Below are 15316 nucleotides of genomic sequence, written 5' to 3'. Positions count from 1 at the left end.
TACGTAACATGAGTTTCCACTGTATAGGGCAGGGGTCAGCAAACTTTTTCAGCAGGGGACCAGTCCACTGTCCCTAGTGGAGGGCTGGACTATATTTTGAAAAAAATAAAATGAACGAATCCCTATGCCCCACAAATAACCCAGAGATGCATTTTAAATAAAAGCACACATTCTACTCATGTAAAAACACACAGATTCCCGGACAGTCCGCAGGCCGGATTTAGAAGGCAATTGGGCCAGATCCGCCCCCTGGGCCTTAAGTTTGCCTACCCATGGTATAGGGTTTCAGACTGAGACATTTCCAGCCCTACTGGAGATGCTGGGGTTTGAACCTGGGACCTTCCAAGTGCCACTGCATGCAAAGCAGATGCTCTGCCACTGAGCTACAGAGCTTCTCCAACATGAGAGGTTGCATCATGCTATCAGAAGACTCCCCATTGTTCTCCAGCCTTGCTAAGATTGCTGAGCATGCCGTTCCCAGAAGGGAACCAACCGTTACTGACATGACAGAATTTTAAAGAGAGTGGGAAGTGGAGTGGATTTTATTTGGTGGATGGACTCCCAGAAGGATACTTTGAAGTTAAATATTTCCCTGCTTTTGAAAAGCCTGGTGTAAAACCCATCAAGATAACCTCCCTAAGAAGTTAAACAGTAAAAGACAATGGCCTCAATCCAAAGCTACAAAAACACACACAAATTCTGCAATATTGTTGTTCTTTCTACTTCAGTGGGAAAAAGCTTCACGCATCAAGACTGCAACAGGGTGGGAACATCCCCTGATGTTGACAGAAATAGGTGAAATCTTGCTCCTATAATCCTTGAGTATACATTGGAAGGCCCTGTATGCAGACCCAAAGCCAGTGGCGGAGCTTCATGCTCCAGCACCGGGGGACGGAGAGCAGGCAGGTGCGTGGCACGCTGCCCGTAGGAGCATGGCGCCCAGCATGGGCAGGGGGGGCAGCCGTGATGGCACCCCTCTGGGATCACGCTGCCGGGGGCGGTACGCTCCCCCCCCACATGCCTCTTCCTCTGCCAGTGCCCAAAGCCACTATCTTATGCATTTGTTTGTCACCTGCAGCAAGTTTAGAATTAACTCCAGGCAACCAGGTAAGGAAGCATTGTAAAGGCTGGTTTTCTTTTAGGCTGACGTATGGCTAACTAAGGGATATTTAGGCACTTGGATTAGTAAAATAGGGAGAGAGAAATAAATTGTATGAACTTATTTGTAAGGCCGATCGAGACAAATAGGTGTGATTTAAAGAAGATTATACATGCTGAAGGTGCCACTGATTACATATTTGCAGGAAGGAAGAGAGTTAGCCGCAAGCACAGAGTAGAAATTTACTCTTTGCCTTATTACTCCTCTCTTTACAGCAGACAGCATGCATCACACTTCCTTTGTAAGTGGGATTCTCCATATACAGTGCACAACTGCTTTTGCACAGATCTGCACATCTGCACATACAAAGCAGCTTCTCTGGATCCCCTGCACAGTAGCCACTTGGCAAATTGTACGCAGACAGGTGTGAGCATGCCACTCTTCCAAAATGTGCAGCAATCAGCGACACAAGGACCCATGTTGGCAAACACCTTGTGAATATGCACTGCACAAAATCGCCCCAGTCATCAAACCTAGCATGACCCTATGTAGAAAGTACCATATATCATAAAGGACCAATTAACGTATATTAATGCAGACTCAGCAAACCATGTGTCAAAAGCCCCTTTCCCTTCCCAACAAACCTTCCCTTCAGATATGTATTTTATATGTAAATAGCCACACAATATTTTATTTAGTGCACTCCACAGCTATAAATTGTGTTGCTGTCAAAATGCATGTGACGTTTTTCAGCCTTATAGAATCACCATCTCAAGGAAACCTGAATCTGCTGTGCTTCCAATTATCATTGTTGCTGTGAAACCATGAAAATGGCACACTGCTTATGACATCTAGGATTAAAAGCGGGCAAGTTTAACCTATAATACTAGAGTTATAAAACAAACTGTGAAACACTTGCTTTACTACCCAAACTTCCAGGCACTCCATGTTCCAGGGAGTTCTACATGCTATAAACTATTTTTGGCTAACAATTTAAAATAATCATCTACACCAGGAGCACCTTTATAGTCCTCTTCTCAGAGAGCTGCTGGCAGGGTGGGGGGCTGTAGCGAGAATGACACGGAAGCTCAATAATGTGGCAAAAGCAGGCAAGCAAAGCTTCATAAGTTTTTACCCTTCTTTTAATTAAGGGACTCCACAGCTCTTTAGATTGACTATTTGATCTTGTTCTTCTCTGCCCTGCTTGTGCCCATTCTTAGGGCATGTTCATACACAGAGTGGCTGTCTGGGACTGAGAGGCACCCATTTGACCAGCCCAATCCTTGCAAAGTGGCTGGCAAGCTTTCTAACCTCCATTAGTCCCCCCCCTCCCCACAGAATGTGTGGGGTATTATTTGTCTGTCAGTTTATTTTATAAGCTACCCTTCATCCAAGAAACACAGGGCGGTTTACAGTATAAAAAACACACAAAAATACGTAACGTAATAACAAACAAAGCAATAACACCCCACCCGACCCAGTTTAAAAGGTCATTGGTTGTTTAATCAGCCCCAGTCCCAGGTGAAGAGGTATGTTTTTGCCTGGTGCCTAAAGCAAAGGCCTAGCTACCGGAGGAGGGGGGCAGCCAGTTTTTTTGCCCCTGGTGAAGCCTCCAGAGGGGTGCCATTGAGGCTCCCAGCCTCTGTGTGTGTGCATACACAAATGTGCATGGGGGAGGGTGCCAAGCCAGGTCTCTGACCCAGGTAAAATAGAGCCTAGTTCCACCACTGCCTAAAGATATGTCATGAAGGCACCAGGTGAGCCTCCCTGGGGAGACCATTCCACAAATGGGGAGCCACTGCAGAAAAGGCCTGTTCTCATGGAGAAGGCACACAAAGAAGGGCCTATGGTGATTGAAAGGTCTGGGTAGCTTCATATGAGGAGAGGTGATCCTTGAGGTATTGTGGTCCTGAGCTGTTTAAGGCTTTATAGGTCAAATGCAGCACTTTGAATTGGGCCTGGAAACTAACTGGCAGCTCGTGCAGTCAGGCCAGGATTGGTGTTATATGCTCAAACCGTCCTGTCCTGGTAAGCAACCTAGTCACTGAATTCTGCACCAGCTAAAGTTTCCAAACAGTCTTCAGAGGCAGCCCCATGGATAACACGTTGTTGTAATCTAACCTAGAGGTTACCTGAGCATAGACAAAAGACATTAGGCTATCCCTGTCCAGATAGGGGTGTAGCTTCAAAAACCAGCCAAAGCTGATGAAAGCACTCTGTGCCACCAAGGCCACTTGAGCCTCAAGCAACAGTAAAGGATCTAGAAGTATCAGTAATGGCTAGTGTCCCTTGAGACCAGCAGGGTGGAGAGTAGGGAGCCCAAACAGAGCCAGAACCAATGACAGGCAAAGCCAAGTAATTCAACTTTTGTCTCCATCCTCCTCCTCCTCCTCACTGCTAGGTTCTACAAGGGGCAATGCTAAGATTGAGGAGGAGGAGGAAACTGACAGCTAGGGTCAACCCAACAGGACTGGTTATAAGTAAGAAGATGGGAGAGGGGGCTGCCTGACAGTGGCGTAGCATGGGGGTGCAGGGGGGCCGGCTGCACCGGGCACAACATCTGGGGGTTAGGTTTAGGGGGCGCAAATCCATGGGTTAGGGGGTGCAAATTACTTGCCTTGCCCCGGGTGCTGACAACCCACGCTACGCCACTGCTGCCTGAGGTTGGTGGGGTAATGCATCATTTGTCCTAATGGATCCATGTTCTCTTATTCAAGTTCACTGGTGCATTAAGGATAGGTTTTTGGGGCAGAGGGTGACAGTTGTACTGAGCAGAAGGGCCTTTCAAATACAGCAGGGTTGGCTTACTATACTATACAGTGGTACCTCTAGGTATGAACTTAATTCGTTCCAGAGGTCCATTCTTAACTGAAACTGTTCGTTCGCTAATGGGGCCTCTTGCTGCCACTGCGCCAACAGCACACGATTTCCGTTCTTGATCTCTACCATCAATTCTTAGACCATCTATGTACCCCAATGTGGAAACCAGAGACAAAGGTTATACGCTCATTACAGGGGAGAGACCAGGAGCTCACCAAGACAGTAGCTAAGTTCCATTTGATTTTTTGCCGCCGAAGTACGCTACAGGACCCTGCCCTTGCTGGAGACCCACAGGGGTGAAATAGATTGCTCGCCTCTTCTTCCCTTTGGCAAATGGTTATACTGTTGAAATGGCAATGAGATCGCATTGGCCTATTTATTCTGAATGTTTGTAAGTGATGCCAATAAAGGTTTGATGATGATTTCTGTTCTCATCCTGGGGCAAAGTTCTCAACTCAAGGTAACTCTTCCAGGTTAGTTGAGTTTGTAACCTGAAGCGTTTGTAACTCGAGGTACCACTGTATTTAAAATAGGTGAAGTAATACACATTACCATCCACAGCAGATGTCAGGAACCTTTGGCCCTCCATATGTTGCTCAACAACTTCCATCAGCCCTTGTAAGCATGTCCAATGGCTGGGGGTGATAGGAGCTGTAGCTCAGCAATATCCGGAGGGTCAAAGGTTCCATATACCTGATCCAAAGCGAACCCTGTCTGCTCCTGGTGAAAGCCTAAAATTAACTAACTACACCACAGTTCCCATTTTGTGGTGAGGAGAGATACCACTTTGTACACTTCCTGTTCAGCACGACAGCACCCAAAAAAGGGAAGGGTGCTCATAAGAACCTTAGGTGACAGTGGCTCCAGCCTTCCATTGTGGTAGCCATGTTACATTTGTTGCAGCAGAAACAAAAAAGAAACTTCTTGACAAGACTAAAAAAATTATTAGGGCCTAAGCATTTGGACACTAAAGAGCCCCACTTCGTAAGAGGCACAAACGGTGCTTAAAGTGAACTAGCTCTGCGTTACCAAGTTCAGTTAATTAGTTAAAAACTCCCTAAACTACACCTGTAAATAATTCCCATAATTGCTGGGCGAACTGAAGATGAATTAAGTTTGTTTTGTGGGGTAGAAAGATGTGAAGTTCATCTTTGTGTTCATTCTCTTACTCTTTGGGCCTGTAAGCTTAAATATAATAATTTCTGGAGGAAATAAACAACCCAATTCCACTGTGTATTTTTTTATGATTCCTAAATCTTTTGAAGTATATTTTATACTTCGGCACAGCAACTTATAACGTTTAGATATGGTGGCCTCTTTCAGTGGGTGACATGTGCTGGACTCCTTTTTTTATGTAAACACAGTATTTTTTTGTTTTTGTTTCATTTTAGCTGTATATTGGTTTTAATTTTATTTTTAACTTACTTTGAGGTAATAATAATAATAATAATAATAATAATAATAATAATAATAATAACACTGAATGCTTTATTTTTATTTTATTTTATTTTGCCAAGGATCATTTGGACAAACTGTGAACTGAAAACGTATTAAACCAGTTCACTCTGTGAAGGGACGGGCATAAACTTGGATTAATCCCTTTCTGGACGTGCTGAACTTAAACTAGAACTGGATTATCCTGAATGACTTAAGCTACAGCCTGTTACAAAGGTGGGGATACCTGTGGTCCCCTGAGAGGTCTTCAGGATTCTAGCTCCCATTGTTCCTGACACTGTCCATGCTGGCTAAGACTGATAGAAATTTGAGTGCAACAGCATCAGGAAAGCCACAGGTTCTCCATCCCTGGCCTATAGCAGGGCTGCCCTTACAGATGACTCAGAAACCTCGACTGGTTCAAAGTGCAGTGGCCAGATTACTAACGGGTTGTCTTTAGAACCCGTAAAATTTAGAACCCCAAACAATTCCATTGGCTGCCATTGTTTCTGGGCCCAATTTAAGGCGCTGACAACTATCCTTCGTACCTACAGACCCTCTCAGGTGTTAAGATAAACACGTGTGTGTGTGTGTGTGTGTATCTTGGTAGTTATGCTACCCTCAGAGGTTCGGGGCATTCCATGTGGCAGCCCCCAAACTGTGGACTTCCTCCTTGACAGAGGTGCGTCTGACACCTTCACTATACAGCTTTCCACAAATGCTTGAAGAGGCAACCTCTTCACTCCGGCCTCTGACACTTGAGGTGTGTGTTTTCAGGACCCCATTCTTACAAGCAAAATTTGTTTTAGCCACTTTTAATTATGAATGTTAAATTGTTGCAACCTGCCCCAAGACCTGCTGGCCAACAACAACCCATATTTTTCCCTTTCAGGCAGCAAGGTACCACCCTTCCTAAAGGAGCAATCCAAGATATCTGCAATGTTGCAGCAGCCTCTAGATCTCGCATGTCCCAATCAGAGAAGTGCCCACCACTGTACAAAGAAGAAAAGCCCACCCAGTGTCTAGAGCCTGGGGGCTCTGGACTTTCCCCAGCATATCTACTGAAGCTGGTGAGTGAAACAGGCCTAGATTGCCCGCCCTCCACTGCCAATACAATTTAATTGGGGTCTCCAAGGCTCTCCAAGGCTGAAGAACTGGCCACCCTCAAATCAGCTCTCTTAAGAACACATCTACACTATGAATTTAAACCAGCCTCTGATAGGTTTTGCTGCGATGACCCTGGGGTCTCCCTCACTGCACACACAAAAAACCTAATGGAACTTTTGGAAATGAACATACCATCAACCAAGCCATACACTGCAAATAATCAGCTGTCAATAACCACATTTGCACTTCACAGACCCACAAATCCTCATTTGGTATTCAGTGCTCATTTACAAATGTTTATAGATACACAGATGCACTTCTTACTCAACGAGCCTCACTTGGTGTTATATCACTTCTTTTAACACCACCTTTACCAGGAAAAAAAATAGGATGCCATGCAATTGTCGAAAAGTACTGATGCGAGTCAATTCAGTAATCACAAACTGAAACCCAAACCCTATATTCTTAACGACATCACACTCATCAACAGCGGAGAATTACGGATTCCTGCTCCAGATTCTATACACATGTGGGTTGCAAATCCACTCTTTGCCCATAAATATGATTTGAAAGGTGTGGGGCTGGGAACCCCACCCCACTGTTTCATCATTCCAATTTAGAGTACAGAAGGGTGCTAGAGTGTGCAAAACCAGCTGCCTTAAGTGTAAGCACATTTACGTGAAAGTATGTCTCATTGATTGAAGTATCGGCACAGTTGAGAACAGGGCCTTGCATTTAATTGAACCCTACTAATGCTGTACATTATTCCCATTTTCAAAAAAATATGATTATTATTATTATTTTTACGAACATAAGTGTTCTCTACTTTTTTCAAGATAGGATTGTTATTCCTGCACAGTCTTTTGCCAACACAGTTCCAAAACATGCACATTCCAATATCATAATCTAACTTCAAATCCTCTTACACTGACTATTTTGCACTGCTGAATAATATACCAGAAAGGGGAAATGGATGACCAAGAAAGCTGATAGAAAGCTCGCAAACACTTGAGTTGGCATCCTTGAACAGCAGTTTTGCCTGCCTATTGGAAGCTGCAACCCTGAGCCTTCCTCGCTAACATGGAGCTAAAACTAGATGCATTCAGCATAAGAACATCACAGGATATAGTTCTCTCAATTGTCACAGAGGACCACAAACCACTGTCTCCCACCAGCAGTCACACATATACTTAAAAAACAGTGTGCACACCGGCAGGGGTGGATAGATGAAGAAATTATCAAATAGAAATGTGGCCAAATATTAAAACAGAGAAATTATTTCTTTGCATTCTCATTTTGGTTTTTCGCAATCATCTTACCACTGGAGACGAAATTCGACACCCAGGGCAATCACAGATTGGAGGATGTACCTGTAAGATTCCTTTGGACATAAGAGTCTTCAAACTTTTCCCTGGATGAAAAAGAAAAAAGAGGGGAAGGGGGGAATGGAAAGAACAAAACAAGTATTTAGTTTGGCTTTTAAAAAGAAAGAGAGAGAGAGAGACTGAGAGGCTTTGCACAAAACAAGCCAGCCTCTACCCACCCACCCCCTTTTACAGGGCCCTGGCTTGCACCCTAATTGAACTTTGTACCCTGTAGAAATGATGAAAAGGACTAGCAGCGCTCATTAGCCCCTATCTAACCTTGTTAAAAATGTTCGCCAAGCTGAAAAATAATAGGGGAACCCTGAAAAGGAGAGGCCTTGGAGGAGCAGAGCCGCTCTGCACCCACCCCGCCTCCCCCTGCATCAGGCAAACACCATTCAAGATGCCTGCATTTGCAATTCACAGCCATGACGCCAGCACTCAAAGGATAAAACACACACAACTGAAAGCAGGTAAAGAAAAGCAAACAACAGGCTGAAGAGACAGGCGGGGAGCGCAGGGAGCTTAGCCCCCGCTGCCCCTGAAAAACTCTTTTCTCCGTCCCTTGAACACCAGCTCTCCTCCCCAGAGGAATGAGGGGACTTTTCCTGAAGGCGGCCGGAGGAAGGGGGTAGCAGCATCATTAGAGCGGCGGCAGCAACAGCCGCTCTCCTCCTCCTCGAGGCGATCAATAAACAAGGCGAGGTGTCAGTCACCTCCTAATGGCTCTTGGGACCCTCGGCGTGACACATGCAGCCCTCGGCTAATGACATGTCAAGGCGGACGCCTCTTGGGCTTCCCACCTCCTTCACCCAGCTCTCCGGCCCCCGCTTCGCCCCAGCCTTAGCTGCCTCCCCGAGCCCGGGCAATGAAATAAAATAAAATAAAATAAAAAGAGGCGCGGGGGGGGGGGTGTGTAAAAAAGAGCGAGCGCGCCAATGCAAGCCACAGGGGCGATCCTCGCCTCCTTGCACAACAGCAACGACGACGCACCCGCTTGCCGCTCCACTTTTCCCGGGGAAAGTCGCTGGGGCGAAGGTGCGGGGAGATTGTGTGAAATTAAATTGTTAATAAAGGAGGAGGAGGAGGAGGGAAGAGGAGTAGCCGCCAGCACAGACCTCCCTCCCACCCACCAGCTCCCTCGCCGCCGCCACCCACCTGCCTCGGCGCATTGGCGGATCCGGACTGAGCGGCTGGGGTTGGGATTTCGGTTTCTATTCGCATCAGCCCTCTCCGAAGCGACTCCCCCCACCCACAGGCGCGCTTCCAGAGCAGAGCAAGGCAGGCGCAGCAGACCCGCGGTCGCCCCCCCCCGACCCGACCCGCTCCTCCGCTTAACCTCAGCGTCGGCGGAAGGGGCGACCCAAAAGCATCGAGGCCAGTCCCGGATCGGGACGCAAGCGGCAGATCAACAGCAAGCCACGGAAGACGCCACACTGCGGGTTGGAGGAGGGACACCACAGGTCCACGTGCCTCTTGCCTGTCCGAGGTGGGGGGGGGGGGAGAGAGAGCAGCTCCGCTCATTGCGACGCCGGTAAAAAACGCAACCTCTCACAAGACACACACATACTTGGAAAGCGGCCCCGCAGAGTTCAGAGGGACTTGCTCCCGAGTTAGGATCGCGCCCTCTAAGAATGCCACGCTACGCGCAAACACGAAGCTTGCGTTTTTGAACACCCCTCCCCCCCCCAGAAAGCAGCGAGGTTGCTGCGCCTCACTTGCCATGGGGGGGGGGGTGCGGGCGAGAGGCGAGGCCACCGCGCGAAAAGCGCTCCCGCCAGTCGCAGACGAGCAGCAGCGGAAAGGGGGTTCTCCAAAGTCGCGCCCAGCCGCCCCGGCGCAAAAGCTACACTCGGAGAAGACAGAAGAGCTTCGGTGGGGCGGGGGGGGGGAGGGGTGACGGGGCGGGCGCGCCGTTCACACATACACAAGCCGAGCTAGACGTAAACAGCAGCTGTGCAGACACAACCGCGAAGGGCGCCCAGCGCCAAAACCACAACTCCGCAGCCAGGCGAGCAGCGCCTCAAAGGGGACGCGCCGTCGGGGCAGCCGAGAAAACAACGCGCAAGGCAGCTCCAAAAAGGATGGGAGTATGTATCTCTGTCGACCCTTTGCAGTGCTGCTTCGATCCCCCACTACACGCGCGCACACAAAAAGAGCCCAGAAAGACACACCAGACTCCGGGCGCCAAAGCGCTGGCGGCTTCTCGGCTCAGCCTGGCCTCGAGAAGTTGCAGCCTCGGGTCACTTCGGAGGCGCGCTCCAGACAGTCCTTCGCTCCGCGCCAGGCGGCTCTGGTTTGAAGTGGAGGAAAGATGAGTCTGTTCCAATCCTCAACCTCCCCCACCCCCCTCCAACTGGCGCGCGCGCGCGCGAGACTCCGCCACCGCCCAACAAGTGCAAGTTCTCTCCCCCCCCCCCAACATGGGCACATGCTGCCGCCACCGCTCTTAAAAAAAATAAATAATCCACCCTCGGTTTTACTTGGCCCGCAAAATACAAGAGGCGCGCATCAATAAGTCTCTTCAACTTTCTAAGCACGCGCGAAAACTTCCGTCTCCACCGTCGGTTCTTTCGGATTCTGCAGCGCATTTGCGGCGTTCGTTCGTTCACACGCACGAAAAGCGAGTATAATCTAAAGGCGCGTTTGTGTCAGTTTGACTTTCCGAAAGTAAAAAGGGCAGTTTATAAAAGGTGGGGCGGAGGACAAGGCTTGTGAAAGACGCACTTACAAACCCTCGCGGAACATCATCTCGCACACCCGTTGGCCGACAGCTGTTGCCCCCGATGGGCATCAAGGGATTCGGCGGTGGAGAGGGAACTGGGAACGCGCCCCCTCGGAAAACCGCGGGAGTTTCCCAGTTTGACGGGACTCTCTTCTAACCCGCACCGATAGTTAACGCGGTCACGCCCCTCCCACCGGAACGTCGAATCTCCGGGAATGAGCAAAGGAGTCAAGAGTGCCTCTGAACATGAACAGAGATCTCTCCCCGTAACATTCAGTGAACAACGATCAACCCACCACGCGATTACGGGATAGCGGGGCGCGGATACACTTGAACCCAAGCCACCTATCATTTTAGCAGTTGCACACTATTTCCGGTAAAACGAAGAGCCCTGTGAAAAAATAAAGCTTACCAAGCCTGCCCCCCCTTCCCTTATCGGGACGATGCAAAGGCTTGTTCCGTCTACTGATTGCTGAGGGAAAGGGAGCCTTCTAAAATCATACACACCCTACCTACTTTCCCCCACCAGCCGCCTGACGAGGAGCCCTGCGCGCCTCGAAAGCCGGCACTTTCGCCCCAGAGAGAAGCCAGCCGAGCAAGCCGAAAGGAGCAGCCCCGCCGCCTGGCGCGCCCCGGCTTCCCGCCCCGGCTAGCTCGCTCTCTTCCCCGCCGGCCGGCCGGTCGGTCGGTACCTTTGTGCCGGATGCTCCGCTTCCAGTCCTTGGCGGTCTCCCGGCCGCTGACGAACTGGAACTCGTTGGGAGTGAGCCACTCTCCCCGGTAGCGAATGGAGGGCCCTTTGCTGCCCTGGCACAACTTATTGATGTAGAGGAGCGCCTTGTTCTCGCCGCACTCCACCTCGATGCAAGGCTCGCCGTTGTCGAAGAAGGGCTGGAAATCCGGGATGGACGAGAAGCGCTCCAGCATCAGGTCCTCGGGGAGGGGGTGCGGGTGGGAGTGGGCGGCGGCGTGGGGCGCCGCGTGGAAGTCCAGGTAAGCGCGCTGCTGCTGGTGATGGTGGTGGTGGTGGTGCTGGTGGTGCGCAGCGGTGGCGAAGATCTGCTCGTAGGCAGGCGGGTGCGGGGTCACCACGGGGATGGCGGCGGCCGCCAAGGGGACCAGGTAGTCGGGCAAGGTCTCCATGGGCTGGTTAAAGGCGGCCAGCGCCAGCTCCTCGCGGTCCGGGCGCTCCCTCTTGATGGCCGGCATGGTGGCGGCGACAGCGGCGCGCTCAGCCGGCGGCGGCGGCGGCTGCTCTTCCCAGGCTGCAAGTTGCGCGCTTGGAATGAGCCTCCCGCAAGAGCAGCAGCAGCAGCAGCAAAAGCAGCAACAGCCCCAGCACAAGCAGCACCTTGCAGGCGCCGGCTGGAGCGGCGGCGGCGAACCCGCTTGCAAAGCTCCCCAGCGGCGCAGCAGCCAAGGGGCGCCGGGATCCCGCAGCCAGCAACCCGAGCTTAATGCGCCCGGGAGGAGTTCAGAGCGGTGGCGGCGGCAGCGGCGGCAGATCTGCCCCTCCGGGTTAATACTTGACATCTTGGCCAGGGAGAGGGCGCCGCCGCCGCCGCCACAGCTGCCGCCGCCGCCGCCGGAGACATGGTTTCGGTCGCCAAAGGTTTATTGATCTCCACGCACACACACACTCCCGCCGCCGCCGCCCCCCCCCCCAGCCGCGGATCGACCCTGCGCCTCTGCCTAGCGACCTCTTTTCTCTCTCTCTTTCTCTCTCTCTCTCCCCACACCCCCCACTTTCCCGCCTGGAGTATCCCCTTCTGGCTTGCCCTGCCAGCCCACGCAGCCCTCCCTGCTCGTTTGCCTGGCGTTTTATTTTTAATCTGGTTGTGTGCGAGTGGTTCTTTTTTTTAAAAAAAAGAAATATATATTACAGTCACCTAAAATCTTGCAACCACCACCAGCAGCCTTATTTTCTCTCTCCGTTCCACGCGCGTAACGCACTTTCACTCCCCTGCCCCGCCACTTGCAAAATACGTAATTTTTTAAAACTGCATTTTTTTATTTTAGAAATTGCAATTGCTTTAGCGCAACCTTTGCAACATTGCTTTCCTTCCCTCCCACACAAGCCCGCAACTTTTCCACAGGTCTGTCTCCCCGCTATTAATAATAACTTTAAAAAACCCACCCACATGCATCCACACGTGCACCTGCATAAGGGGATATTTCTCAAACGACGCCCCCTGCCAGCGAAGCCTATTGAGATGGTTAGGAAACCAATTTCTAGGCTAGAAATTAAAAGCAACCTAGAATTTAAAAAAATAAATAAAATTAAAACACTTTCACAGTCGACAATTTCCCCTCCCCAATAAACAGCGCCCTTGCCTTTACTAGAAGTAAGGGGGTTCTATTTGGCTGGGCTTCCTCCTACAGGCACCCCTGATAGAAACATATATATTGATATATTTTCGGAAGTCAGAGTGGAGTTCTGAGACACTCCGACCAAACAAGCTTTTCCCTCCGCTGCCGACTCTCCAACTTGCCCCATTTAAACAGCACAAGGCGCTTGCAAAAAAAAGAGAGAGGCGGAAAAAGTGGAAGGTGGGGGGACTGACTCTAGGAGAGGGGGGTAAGCGACGGACAACCACCTCCTTCAAAGAACCACACAATCGTCTCCCCCGTGTTTTTTTTTAAAGCCCAAATTAACCTGGGTGGGTTAATAAAGGTTGCTCTTCTTACCCGTGGGCTCTGGATGCCTTTGGAGTCAGTGGGTGTCACTGGGCTTTGCCCCCGAACCTGTTTTCAGCTGGAAGGCTCACTGCTGCCTTGGGCAGCAAGAGTGAAAGTCTGTCTACTCTGTCTCATCGCAACTCTGGTGTTTGGAAAGAATGGGCTTCTGGATTAAGGTAAGTGTGGTGCAGGCAGCTGTGAGCCCCTGCACATTTTTGGGGGGGGGGAAAGATTTTTAAGTGATCTTCTCATGAGCAATCTTACTTAGAGGAACATTTTCTACATCACTGATAGGGAACCTGAGACCCACCAGAAGATGTTGGGTTCACAACTCTCACCATCTCCAGCTAGCAAGGACAACTGTCCGCACCAGGTTCACCACTCCACCAATGCATTGCCCATGTTGTCTTCAGGACAAGTGTCTTAAACACCATGGCAGTCCTCTGTCATGGTTCTCAGTCTGACTGCAAATTTTCACTGCAGAAGCAGACCTCTAAGGAGAACAAGGCGTTCCAGGCCAGAGTGGGGCTGACCCACTTTTTGGATACTGCCCTTGTGTTTTGGACAGTCACACTACGCAAGGGTCATTGTGTTCTCCAGACAGTACTCTTGGAGCCCAGAACTACCACCTCCATCATAAAACTGGTGCCATAAAACTCTTGTATTCCTGTCCTGTTTAAGGCCTTCCCACTGAAGCATCTGATTGGCCAATGTGAGAACAGGATGTTTTTAAACACCTGGTTTTTTTAATCAAGAATTTTATCAAGGGTTTTTTTTTGTTTTGTTTTGTTTTTGTAAACCACTTATCAGGTTTCTTAAAGCTGAGCACCATATAAATTTTGTAAAATGTAAAATAAATAAGCAAAGGATGCTGGATTGGCTGGGCCTTTGGCCTGATCCAGGAGCAAGGCTCCTCTTATGTTAATCTAGGTCAGGAAAGGAAGTTACAGAGAACATGTCCTTGGGGAGAGCTCTACATCTAAATATATATAAAGCGCATAACCAAAAATGTACAGTGGTACCTCGGGTTACATATGCTTCAGGTTACAGACTCCACTAATCCAGAAATAGTACCTCGGGTTAAGAACTTTGCTTTAGGATGAGAACAGAAATTGTGCTCTGGCGGTGCGGCGGCAGTGGGAGCCTCGTTAGCTAAAGTGGTGCTTCAGGTTAAGAACAGTTTCAGCTTAAGAACAGACCTCTGGAATGAATTAAGTACTTAACCCGAGGTACCACTGTAATAAGTGTAATAAGAGTTGAATTCAATGTTAGTCTTACTCAGAGGAGAACCATTGAAATTAATGAACAATTTCAGTGGGTCTACCCTGAATAAAACTTAGTCTAATGCAACCCAAAGTGTGGAATTGGATCTCTATTTCATACTACATTTGTTCTAAAAATAAAAATTGGCAAGGCTAGAAGGGCCAAGAAAAAAATGACTGTGGGGGTGGATCTGGGACCATCAGTTGCCTGTCCTAAAACAACTGTATTTGGCTGCTGTCGCAGACAGACTTGTGGGCCACTGTGTCCCTGTTCTGAGGATGATCCAGTCCAGATGTTCTTATTTAATATAAAGCAGCTGGAGGAATAATTAAAAAAACAAAACACAAGCAGAACACCACCACCACCCAAACCCCACACCTTTTCTTGACACTCCCTCTTGTTGAATGCCTTGTGCATGGAGGAAGGACAAAAAAGTGGTGATCTTGGTTTGTGGTTCACAACTTGGGTGTGTCAGGGAGATATCCTACCTAATTGCCACATTTACTGCTTTCCATTAAAAGTTTAATGGCAAGGTTTAAAATATTACATTACATTGTACTGCATGTTTACTTGCCAATATTTCGCTGTATTTGATTATTTCCAAACCAAAATTAATGATGATGATGAGGCAAAGCTTGGCAGGCAGCCTACCAGAAAATAAACTATTTCCCACCCTTCATTTGGAATATTTGGAACTGTAGACAAGCAGCCCCCCTAAAGCTCTGAGAAAAGAGTGATGCTCAGAGTTTTGTGTCTCCCTGCTGGTCGCCAAGGACAAACCGGCGCCAAAAGCGGTTTGTCAGAGAAGCCTTGTGCCAATCTTGT

General features: G+C 49.2%; 1 protein-coding gene across 10 annotated transcripts in view; it reads right to left on the bottom strand.

Moving 5' to 3' along the window:
- SAMD11 (sterile alpha motif domain containing 11) overlaps positions 1-15316 on the bottom strand; it is a 326185-nt gene that overhangs the window by 151588 nt on the left and 159281 nt on the right. Inside the window, exons 1-2 of one of the 10 annotated variants that reach the window (XM_081923522.1) lie at positions 11242-12159; positions 7780-7871 (exon numbers count right to left, since the gene is read on the bottom strand). In XM_081923522.1, the coding sequence (XP_081779648.1) occupies positions 7780-7871; positions 11242-12082 (933 nt within the window). In that variant the 5' untranslated portion in view covers positions 12083-12159. Of the gene's footprint in view, positions 1-7779; positions 7872-8982; positions 9088-9998; positions 10124-10555; positions 10578-11241; positions 12160-15316 lie in introns of those variants that run through there. The other 9 variants (XM_081923521.1, XM_081923518.1, XM_081923526.1 and 6 more) reach the window with 9 other exon arrangements.

The sequence above is a fragment of the Podarcis melisellensis genome (assembly GCF_964234715.1).
Source record: "Podarcis melisellensis genome assembly, chromosome: 8".
Taxonomy (NCBI): domain Eukaryota; kingdom Metazoa; phylum Chordata; class Lepidosauria; order Squamata; family Lacertidae; genus Podarcis; species Podarcis melisellensis.
Note: the sequence above shows the minus strand (reverse complement) of the source record. Positions and strands in the feature narration are given on the sequence as shown.